The sequence below is a fragment of the Pleurodeles waltl genome, chromosome 12 (genome assembly GCF_031143425.1).
Source record: "Pleurodeles waltl isolate 20211129_DDA chromosome 12, aPleWal1.hap1.20221129, whole genome shotgun sequence".
Taxonomy (NCBI): Eukaryota; Metazoa; Chordata; class Amphibia; order Caudata; family Salamandridae; genus Pleurodeles; species Pleurodeles waltl.
Window position 1 is genome coordinate 20,843,752 of NC_090451.1, and position 11,846 is coordinate 20,855,597.

Consider the following 11,846-nt stretch of genomic DNA (forward strand, 5'->3'; position numbering starts at 1 on the left):
GTAGAAGTAGAGGGATGGGTGTCAAAATACAATAGAGTTCAGAGAAAGGGACCGAGGGATGGGAAGTAAGAGATGGAGTATAGAGATAGGTGATGGAATACAGAGGGGCCAAGGAAGGGAAACTGACAGATCTTGGGGTACAGAGAGGGGGACTGGTACCAAGGGATGGGGGAGTACAGAGAGGGGGACTGGTACCAAGGGATGGGGGAGTACAGAGAGGGACTGGTACCAAGGGATGGGGGAGCACACAGAGAGGGACTGGTACCAAGGGATGGGGGAGTACAGAGAGGGACTGGTACCAAGGGATGGGGGAGTACAGAGAGAGGGACTGGTACCAAGGGATGGGGGAGTACAGAGAGGGACTGGTACCAAGGGATGGGGGAGTACAGAGAGAGAGACTGGTACCAAGGGATGGGGGAGTACAGAGAGAGAGGGACTGGTACCAAGGGATGGGGGAGTACAGAGAGAGAGGGACTGGTACCAAGGGATGGGGGAGTACAGAGAGAGGGACTGGTACCAAGGGATGGGGGAGTACAGAGAGGGACTGGTACCAAGGGATGGGGAGTACAGAGAGGGACTGGTACCAAGGGATGGGGGAGTACAGAGAGGGACTGGTACCAAGGGATGGGGGAGTACAGAGAGAGAGGGACTGGTACCAAGGGATGGGGGAGTACAGAGAGGGACTGGTACCAAGGGATGGGGAGTAAAGCGAGTGAGTGAGTGGGACTGAAGGAAGGGACTGAGAGATGGAGTACAGGGCGAGGGACAGGAACCGACAGAGTACAGAAAGATTGAGGGAGCAGGGAGGGCTCGGAATCGGACAGATCTCTAGTTGTGAGGGCCTCCCAGGGGCCGGCCCTGCTACCACTCTCTCACCAAAGCTTTAACTGATAGTTCCTCCCAAGATGTCAGCCTCTGTCTCTTCTTTTTAGGGCCCAGTAGCACCAACTCTCGCCCCCTATCTGAACACGCAAGTCAGGGTCATGTCCACCAACTGCCACCCCCCTGCGATCACACAAGTTCCCTCAAACTAACCCAGTCTTCCTGTTCTTAGCCCCTGACACCGAACCCCTGCTCATCTGAGACCCCCCCATCTCACCATAGGGAATCGCATAAATAAATACCCCTCACAAGACTGAATTTCTTGTTCCCTTTTCCTCTCTTGCCGGCGCTCGGTCAGAAGTCCCACTGCACTCAGTAATTCCAAGGCAGGCCTGGGCCAGAGGAGTGAGATCCGGCCTGGTCGAGAGCACCCGCCGTGGAAGCGCCAATGACCAGGCTGGGGCCGCCAAGGCTCCCTAGCAAGCAGCACCTAGCCTGCACTTGTGGGCGCCCTGCCAGGGCACACCCCGAGCACCCCCGAGCAGACACCGCGCCTGGCAGGAAAGAGGATGCACTCACTGCGACAGCGCTCTGCGGCGCGGGGCTTCCTGTCCTGCTCCTCTTAGATATCGATGGGGTTTTCATCAGCTCCTTCTTCTTCCTGGAGAACATCTCAGCCCCGAGTCCACGGAGTCCTGGGGGTCCCTCTTCCTGGCCGGGCTCCGGAGCACCCTCACAGCCAGGCCGGGCCCATCCGGAGGTCCCTTGCCACCTGGACGGCCCTGCCCAGAGGATGCTGCACCCCTCACACCAGCCCTCCCTCCGGGTGTCTGACACCACAGCTCCCCAGCAGCGCCGTCGACGCACCAGGGTCCCCTCAAACTGTCAGGCCTCGCACGTGACTGCCGACGCGCTTCCGGACTGGCTGCTTGGAGCGACCACAAACCTGCTCAGAGTGGGGGAAAAGTAACAGGAAAAGGATGACATGCAGAAGACAAGCAGCCGTGCTCGGGGCTCGGCGACAGGCACCCTGCAGCTTCCCCTGACCCCGGGGCGAGGGGCCGGGGCGCGGCCGTCAGGGGCTGCGGCCTACTGGAGCCCTCCCTGGGTACCCGAGGGTGTGGGGGGCACTGGCAGTGGGGCTCCCGCAGGTGGGGGTGGTTTCTGCTGTGTGGCACTGCATTTAAACTCCGTCCTTGCCTGGCAGGATGGACCCTCTTCTCCACCAAGGACCCGCACCACGCGGAGGAGGCCTCCCTGGGTACCTGAGGGTGTGGGGGGCACTGGCAGTGGGTGGGGGGTGGTTTCTGGTGTGTGGCACTGCATTTAAACTCCGTCCTTGCCTGGCAGGATGGACCCTCTTCTCCACCAAGGACCCGCACCACGCGGAGGAGGCCTCTCTGGGTACCCGAGGGTGTGGGGGGCACTGGCAGTGGGTGGGGGGTGGTTTCTGGTGTGTGGCACTGCATTTAAACTCCGTCCTTGCCTGGCAGGATGGACCCTCTTCTCCACCAAGGACCCGCAGCACGCGGAGGAGGCCTCTCTGGGTACCTGAGGATGTGGGGGGCACTGGCAGTGGGTGGGTGGGGGTGGTTTCTGGTGTGTGGCACTGCATTTAAACTCCGTCCTTGCCTGGCAGGATGGACCCTCTTCTCCACCAAGGACCCGCACCACGCGGAGGAGGCCTCTCTGGGTACCCGAGGGTGTGGGGGGCACTGGCAGTGGGTGGGGGGTGGTTTCTGTTGTGTGGCACTGCATTTAAACTCCGTCCTTGCCTGGCAGGATGGACCCTCTTCTCCACCAAGGACCCGCAGCACGCGGAGGAGGCCTCCCTGGGTACCTGAGGGTGTGGGGGGCACTGGCAGTGGGTGGGGGGTGGTTTCTGGTGTGTGGCACTGCATTTAAACTCCGTCCTTGCCTGGTAGGCTGGACCCTCTTCTCCACCAAGGACCCGCAGCACGCGGAGGAGGCCTCTCTGGGTACCTGAGGGTGTGGGGGGCACTGGCAGTGGGTGGGTGGGGGTGGTTTCTGGTGTGTGGCACTGCATTTAAACTCCGTCCTTGCCTGGCAGGATGGACCCTCTTCTCCACCAAGGACCCGCACCACGCGGAGGAGGCCTCCCTGGGTACCCGAGGGTGTGGGGGGCACTGGCAGTGGGTGGGGGGTGGTTTCTGGTGTGTGGCACTGCATTTAAACTCCGTCCTTGCCTGGTAGGCTGGACCCTCTTCTCCACCAAGGACCCGCAGCACGCGGAGGAGGCCTCTCTGGGTACCTGAGGGTGTGGGGGGCACTGGCAGTGGAGCTCCCGCAGGTGGGGGTGGTTTCTGGTGTGTGGCACTGCATTTAAACTCCGTCCTTGCCTGGCAGGATGGACCCTCTTCTCCACCAAGGACCCGCAGCACGCGGAGGAGGCCTCCCTGGGTACCTGAGGGTGTGGGGGGCACTGGCAGTGGGTGGGGGGTGGTTTCTGTTGTGTGGCACTGCATTTAAACTCCGTCCTTGCCTGGTAGGCTGGACCCTCTTCTCCACCAAGGACCCGCAGCACGCGGAGGAGGCCTCTCTGGGTACCTGAGGGTGTGGGGGGCACTGACAGTGGGTGGGTGGGGGTGGTTTCTGGTGTGTGGCACTGCATTTAAACTCCGTCCTTGCCTGGCAGGATGGACCCTCTTCTCCACCAAGGACCCGCACCACGCGGAGGAGGCCTCTCTGGGTACCCGAGGGTGTGGGGGGCACTGGCAGTGGGTGGGGGGTGGTTTCTGGTGTGTGGCACTGCATTTAAACTCCGTCCTTGCCTGGTAGGCTGGACCCTCTTCTCCACCAAGGACCCGCAGCACGCGGAGGATGCCTCCCTGGCGCGCCGGGGGTGCAGGCCCGAGAGACTCAATGTGCCTCAGGTGCTATTTGGGTGACATTTCGAGTTAGACTTTACGCCAGATTCTAGCATGCAGGGGCGTAGCTTCTTGGGGGTGCTTGGGGTGTTACATCCCCTAATAAATGTATTTTCTGATAAATAGTTGGGTACAAATGCTTTCAGTCAGGTATGGAAAAGTGTCTTGTATTTCACAGGGGATGTTTACATATTCAGATGAAAACGCACGCACACTCACTGTCCCTTTCTGTTACGAATGTCTTCAATTTGATAAAATATTGTGTTTTCTCTCACTTACTGCCCCTACCAATCCACATTCCTCTCCCTGTACACTGCCCTTTAATCCCCTCTCATGTGCCCTGCTTGTATGATGTACTTTCACACTGTGGGCCTGATTACAACTATGGAGGAAGGTGTTAATCCGTCCCAAATGTGACGGATATACCACCAGCCGTATTACGTGTCCATTATATCCAATGGAACTCGTAATACGGCTGGTGGTATATCCGTCACATTTGGGACGGATAAACACCTCCTCCAAAGTTGTAATCAGGCCCTAAATGTCAGCTTGATTGTTAGAAAATCTGATGCTCACAACTCCCCAGCCTTACTGGCCGAGCTACGCCCCTGGTAGCATGAGCTCCGAGGTCACCTGCGGAGCCAGGAGAGACAACCACACAGACAGCACAGATCAGTTTGGGTAATGAGTTCTTCAAGGGGTAGGAACCAGGGGGCACTTGTGACCCAGAGATAGCTATCTTGATGGAAACAGCAACTTTCTTCACGAGGCGCATTGCCAGCTGCATGGGACAGGAAGCTGGCAGCCTCTGTAGAACCAGTGATGATTTCTTCAAAAAGGGGAAGACTAGTGCTTAATTTGAGCCAGTGGTTTCACCTGCACTAACACCGGCACTTATTACAGCCTGCCACATGGTGGCACTATTTCTCTAATTTAGAGTTCAGCACAAACAACGGTTGGTTATTAATTCAATGTACATTTACAATGACTAATTCTTGCTCCCAAGCCATTCTAATAGCTTTTAGGGCCTGGAATAGTCTGACTTGTCACACTTGTAGGAGTGCTATGGTCAGTAGTTGTGTTTGTGGTGTCAATGGCAGAGCTGGCCATGGGAATGGGTGGTGCATGCAGCAGTAGCCTCCTGACGAGGGCTCTGGCACTTATTTATTATTATTATTTTTTTTTTTACAAATTACAGACTGGCGAAGACAACAGTCTCACACCACCTGCAGCTATCTGCCCCGATAAACCTAGAGATGGCGTAGAAGAGAAGAGACATTGCAGCAGCATGCAACCTAAGGTGGATGCCACAACAGATCAAGGAGGCAGCACCAGGCACATAGTATAGAAGAGCTGCCAATGAATACTAGCACAGATGTGAGCTGGGCTAGCTAAAGAGGAGTTTGAGGTTGTTTGCCAAGTGTATTAATATCTTGGGCATTGTTCCAGCGTGGGGGGAGGATGGGTAGTCTTAAAGCCATTCCTATATACTAGGCCTTTAAATTTGATAAATTAAAAAGGCAAGAAGTTGAGCAAGAGAAGCTGTGAGAGGAACTGTGATACGTAAGGAGACATTTGGGCTCAGGTGGGGTACCTAAGAAGGGGAGGGCTGTGTGATGCTATGACCGAAACTCACTATGAGGAAGGTGAAGTTAGCTCATCATAGAGAGCGATGGGCTGGACTGGCTGCAGTGCGGGAGCGTGGACCCCATGAGCTCTCTAAGATGACAAGGCACTGTAAAGAGTCCCTTCTGGCTGCTGAGGCTTGAGGTGTTCTCCCCTCAGTGTCCTCTGCGGGTGCCTTTGCATGTCCCCCATGCCCTCTGCTGGTGTTCTTTGTGGTCACACAGCTGGTGTCTGAGGAGGTCCTTCATCTGTGTCTGCTACTGGTGCCTGAGGTTGTTCACCCTTGCACATTTTGCTGGTGTCTGAGGAGGTCCTTCATCTGTGTCTGCTGGTGGATTCTGTGGAGATCCTCCATCCTTGTCTGCAGCTGGTGTTTGAGGAGGTCCCTCATAACTGTCTGCTGCTGGTGCCTGTGGTTGTTCACCCTGGTACCTTCTGCTGGTGTCTGAGGAGGTCCTCCATCTATGCCTGCTGCTGGTGTCTGAGGAGGTCCTCTATCTATGCCTACTGCTGGCGTCTGAGGAGGTCCTCCATCTATGCCTACTGCTGGTGTCTGAGGAGGTCCTCCATCTGTGTCTGCTGCTGGTGTTTGAGGAGGTCCTCCATCTAAGCCTGCTGCTGGTGTCTGAGGAGGTCCTCCATCTAAGCCTGCTGCTGGTGTTTGAGGAGGTCCTCCATCTGTGTCTACTGCTGGTGTCCAAGGAGGTCCTCCATCTGTGTCTACTGCTGGTGTCCAAGGAGGTCCTCCATCTGTGTCTGCTGCTCGTGTCTGAAAAGGTCCTCTATCTATGTCTGCTGGTGGGTGAGGTGGTCCTCCATCTGTGCCCTCTGCTGGTGGGTGAGGTGGTCCTCCATCTGTGCTCTATGCTGGTGGGTGAAGTGGTCCTCCCTCTTTGCCCTTTGCTGGTGGGTGAGGTGCTCCTCCATCTGTGCCGTCTGCTGGTGGGTTAGGTGCTCCTCCCTCTCTGCCCACTGCTGGTGGGTGAGGTGGTCTGGGTGAGGTGCTCCTCCCTCTGTGCCCTATGCTGGTGGGTGGGTTGCTCCTCCATCTGTGCCCTCTGCTGGTGGGTGAAGTGGTCCTCCCTCTTTGCCCTATGCTGGTGGGTGAGGTGCTCCTCCATCTGTGCCCTCTGGTGATGGGTAAGGTGCTCCTACCTCTCTGCCCTCTGCTGGTGGGGGAGGTGGTCCTCCATCCGTGCCCTCTGCTAATGGGTGAGGTGCTCCTCCCTCTCTGCCCTCTGCTGGTGGGGGAGGTGGTCCTCCATCCGTGCCCTCTGCTAATGGGTGAGGTGCTCCTCCCTCTCTGCCCTCTGCTGGTGGGTGAGGTGGTCCTCCCTCTTCGCCCTCTGCTGGTGGGTGAGGTGCTCCTCCCTCTGCGCCCTCTGCTGGTGGGTGAGGTGGTCCTCCCTCTGCGCCCTATGCTGGTGGGTGAGGTGCTCCTCCCTCTCTGCCCTCTGCTGGTGGGTGAGGTGGTCCTCCCTCTGCGCCCTATGCTGGTGGGTGAGGTGGTCCTCCCTCTGCGCCCTATGCTGGTGGGTGAGGTACTCCTCCCTCTCTGCCCTCTGCTGGTGGGTGAGGTGGTCCTCCCTCTGCGCCCTATGCTGGTGGGTGAGGTGGTCCTCCCTCTCTGCCCTCTGCTGTAGGGTGAGGTGCTCCTCCCTCTCTGCCCTCTGCTGGTGGGTGAGGTGCTCCTCCCTCCCTGCCCTCTGCTGGAGGGTGAGGTGGTCCTCCCTCTGCGCCCGCTTCTCGTACCCTCTATGTGCTCTCCTGCCAGCTCTCGGGCAGGCATACACTGGTAGAGGAAGTCGATGCTGTCTTTGCCCTCTGGTTTTGGGGCCGCTCTTTGACGTTTTAAAAAAAAATGACTTTTTGTGAGAAGCCTTCATACCATTTTGATGAACTGAAGCCTGGCGGGCTCGTTTGTATGTGGTTGGTGTACGGTTGATGCTCTTAAGTAAGGGCAGGGAGGGTTGAACCATGTTGTGAACGCTGCCACAACGTGGGTGAGATAGGAGTGAAACTCCTAACTGCGCTCTTCTCGGAGTCTTAACGCACCCCGGAGCCAACTTTAAAGATGTGAACAAACAGATAATTTCTCCTTCGGCCGCATAAAACCAAGAGGAAAATGAACTGGAGCAGATGTGAACATCCTCATCCTCCACATTATCTATCGTGAAGAAAATGAAACGAGCTAGGAAAGGATGGTCTTATAGCGACATCTACCGGGGGTTTCCTGCGGTACAGCTCAAGTAACCATACGAACCGAGAAACCCATATTAAGGGGACGAGATGCAAGTTCCAGCGGAGGAGGGCGGGAGTGGCGGCGCCCCCGGCCGAACTCCCCAAGAGTACCTGCAGCAACCCGAAGCACAAAATCCCTGTGTTGGGTAGTGTCCGACCGCAGCCCGGCGCCACTACACCTGCACTGGCTCCGCGAGCGCCCTCGTATCCTCCAGTGGTGCCTACTGTTGGATCCCTGGACAGGGACCCACAGGGTTGCGGTGTCCCACAACTGTCCCCGGCTAAACTATTCCACCGCCAGTACAGAGGGGTGTATCGCGATAATATACGCGTAGCCCTTCTGAAACACCCCTCGCCACTGACAGCCGACATGGTATGGACATAACATTCCTCCAAAACTTTAAACACAAACAACAGTAACCATCATCGAATGGGATGTGATGCCAAGATCCAACACGGAATGTAAAGTCCAGCTGCTGTCACTAACAGCTCTGATCGTGGAGAAACCAAAACACACAAGAAAAATATTATACACAGAGTTTCTATTTGCAGATATAGGCCCTCATCAGCTGCCCGCCAAGGTTGAACCGCCGGGCGGCCGCACTCCCACGTGGTCTATTATGAGATCCCCGCCGGCCCAGCGGGGATCTCGTCCGCAACACGGGAGCCGGCAGTGTTGCGGCTATGCAACGGGTGCAGTTGCACCAGTCACGCTTGCTCCATGGGGCCGTGGCAGGGGGCCCCTGCATTGCCCATGCCAATGGCATGGACAGTGCAGAGGCCCCCAGGGGCCCCACGACTCCCCTTTCCGCCAGCCTTTTCATGGCAGTTCTTACCGCCATGAAAAGGCTGGCAGGAGGGGGACTCGTAATCCCCTGGGCAGCGCTGCCCTGGGGGATTTAAACCGCCGGGACCAATGTGGCGGGTAACTGCCGGTCTGGCGGTGCGCGGTCGTAATTCCCCTGGAAGCACCGCCAGCCTGTTGGCGGTGCTTCCTCCAAGGGTTGTAATGACCCCCATAGTCCTGTAGCCTTACGGGTGCAGCTGGTCTTGGAAGTAGATCATATCGAGCTCCTCCTTCTCTCTCTTGAATGCCAGTCAGCCCACCAGGATCAGACGAGCTGGATGATGTACCATGGTCCCCTGCAGCCCTTTCAGTTGACAACGGTGTTCTGACGACACTAGCCCCTCTTGGGCTCTCACTATCTGTTCGGAGTCCTCCTCCTCCGGGGGTGATGACCTGGTCGCTGTGGCTGGGCTCGCTGGCTCTGGGGGTATGTTGTAATGTGTGAAGAAGGAGATCTTCCTAGTCACACTCTCCATGCCTCATCGAGCGGTCACCATCGTGCCTGTCACCTTGATCACTGTCCATCGGTAGTCTGAATTTACCACCTGGGCACCTATTCTTCACCAGCACTGCATCTCCCACTCGTAAGTCCCTGACGCGGGCTCGTCTCCTGTGAGACACCCTCTCATTCCGTGCTTGGCGATGGCGCAGCCAAACTACAACTCGATCATAGATCCTGGAAGCTTCAGTTGCCTGTGGTAGCGTGTCCCTTACACAGCAAAACATGCACACTTCACTGGGAGCCACTCCCGTCGTGATGTGGGGAGTTACCCGATACTCTCTTAGGAATTCAAACAGGGCATGTTCCACATTTCACCCTTGAGACACCTCAATGGGCAAAACCTTGTTTAGTGTCCTCATGAAGCGTTCAGCTTCCCCATTGGCTTGAGGCCACCGGGGTGTGATCTTCCGGTGATGAATGGCATGAGATGACAGGTACGAGGCAAACTCATTGCTGGAAAATGGAGGGCCATTATCAGTTCTCAGTTCTTGAATTATTCCATGGGTTGCCATTATCTTCTCCAGGCAAGGCACCACCTCTTCAGTTGTAGTAGAATCCAACACCTCCACCTCCGGATATTTAGAGAAGTCGTCAATAACCACCAACATGTGGCGCCCGCCTGGGAGACTACAGAGATCGGCACTGGCTCGATACCAGGGAGTCGATGGAATTGGTTCAGTCATAATGGGAGCCGGTTAGTCAGCTGGACCGAGAGTTTAGTATATGTGGCAGTGTTGGATGGTCCGCTCTACTCGCGCATCCAGGCCTGGGAACCATACCTCGCTTTGCAGTCTTGCCTTGGTTTTCATTATTCATTGATGTACAGCATGGGCAAGATCAATTGTTCTCTGCTGTAGCGCCTCTGGGATCACTAAACGATAGCCTTGTAAAAGACATTCCCTCTGAGGATACAGCCTGTTCTTGGCATACACTGTGAAGAGAGGACAAAGTGAGGCTTGCTTCTGCTGTTCTCCGTGCTATGTCCTGTTTCAGCCGATGCCACTTGCCATCCCGAACACATGATATCACCAGCTGTAGGACCTCATCTCCCCTGGTGGCTGTTTGAATTTCTTGTACCGACATGGGAAGAGGCCTGGATCGCTCCACCACCAACCTCACATACTCTTCCACCTCTTCAGACTCCGCTTCCTCTTGAATGGTAGGTGGTCTTGTGTGCCTTGACAGGTAGTCGGCTGGGTTCTGTGCACCAGGTCGATATACCACAGAGAGTTGATAGCCCTGGAGTTGCAGGATCCATTTCTCGATCCTGGGTGGTGTTTGAGATTCAGATTTGTTAAATAGTGTATAAGCGGCTTGTGGTCCATGTGCACCACAAACGGATGGCCATATATGTATAGGTGGAAATGCCGACAACCCCAGTGCACTGCCAACGCTTCTTTTTCAATGTGGGAGTACCTCTGTTCTGCTGCTGTCAACGCTCGGCTGGCATACGCCACTAGCGCCCACTCTCCGTCTCCACCTTTCTGAGACAGCACAGCTCCCAAGCCTACTGGGCTGGCATCCACCGATATTTCCGTGTCTTTTGAGGGATCAAAATACACCAGAGTTGTGTCGGCTGACAGGGCCTGTTTGGTTGCGAGGAACGCCTGCTCATGAGTTGAAGTCCACTCCCACGGATTGTTAGCTTATGTGAGTTCCCTCAGCCTAGCTGTGAGTGACGTCAGATTGTTGATAAATCTCCTGCAATACGTAACCATGCTCAAGAAACTGCGTACACCCGTCACTGAGGGAGGTGGGGGTGCGGATTGAATGTCTGCTACTTTCTCTGGGTCCGGCTGAACCCCTCTCTCCGAGAAAAGATATCCAAAGAACGCAATCTCTTGCTTCAGAAACTCACATTTCTCGCGAAGAAGTGTTAATCTGTTCTGGTGAAGCCTGTGAAACGTGGCACGAAGTTTTTTGAGATGCTCTTCAACGGTGGGAGCGTGCACCAGAATGTCATCGCTTACATTGATGACTCCTTCCAAACCAGCCAGCACCCCTCCGATCGTATCTTGAAACACTTCTGCAGCACTGGCAACGCCGAAACTTAAGCGTTTGTACCTTCTCAGCCCAACGTAGGTGGAAAAAGTGGTGATTGCTCTTGATTCTGGTGCTAGCATAAATTGGTGGTAGCCAGCTCGGAGATCCATTTTAGAGAACCACCTTGACCCACTGACTTCCGCCACAATGTCATCCACAGTGGGGCTGAGATGACGTTCCCTCTGTAGGAGGCTGGACTGGCTTGTAGTGAGTACCAAGGGGTACTTGCACCTTGCACCAGGCCCAGTTATCCCTTATTAGTGTATAGGGTGTCTAGCAGCTTAGGCTGATAGATAATGGTAGCTTAGCAGAGCAGCTTAGGCTGAACTAGGAGACGTGTGAAGCTACTACAGTACCACTTAGTGTCATATGCACAATATCATAAGAAAACACAATACACAGTTATACTAAAAATAAAGGTACTTTATTTTTTATGACAATATGCCAAAGTATCTTAGAGTGTACCCTCAGTGAGAGGATAGGAAATATACACAAGATATATATACACAATAGCAAAAATATGCAGTATAGTCTTAGAAAACAGTGCAAACAATGTATAGTTACAATAGGATGCAATGGGGAAACATAGGGATAGGGGCAACACAAACCATATACTCCAAAAGTGGAATGTGAACCACGAATGGACCCCAAACCTATGTGACCTTGTAGAGGGTCGCTGGGACTATTAGAAAATAGTGAGAGTTAGAAAAATAACCCTCCCCAAGACCCTGAAAAGTGAGTGCAAAGTGCACCAAAGTTCCCCTAAGGACAAAATAGTCGTGTTAGAGGGAAAATGCAAGGAAAACACAAATCAGCAATGCAACAACGATGGATTCCTGACTGAGGGTACCTGTGGAACAAGGGGACCAAGTCCAAA

General features: G+C 55.1%; 1 protein-coding gene across 2 annotated transcripts in view; it reads right to left on the reverse strand.

Moving 5' to 3' along the window:
- ARHGAP45 (Rho GTPase activating protein 45) overlaps positions 1-1,699 on the reverse strand; it is a 381,773-nt gene extending 380,074 nt beyond the window's left edge. Inside the window, exon 1 of one of the 2 annotated variants that reach the window (XM_069216459.1) lies at positions 1,402-1,699. In XM_069216459.1, the coding sequence (XP_069072560.1) occupies positions 1,402-1,494 (93 nt within the window). In that variant the 5' untranslated portion in view covers positions 1,495-1,699. The remainder of the gene's footprint in view (positions 1-1,401) is intronic. The other variant, XM_069216457.1, reaches the window with a different exon arrangement.
- Positions 1,700-11,846: the final 10,147 nt, after the last annotated feature.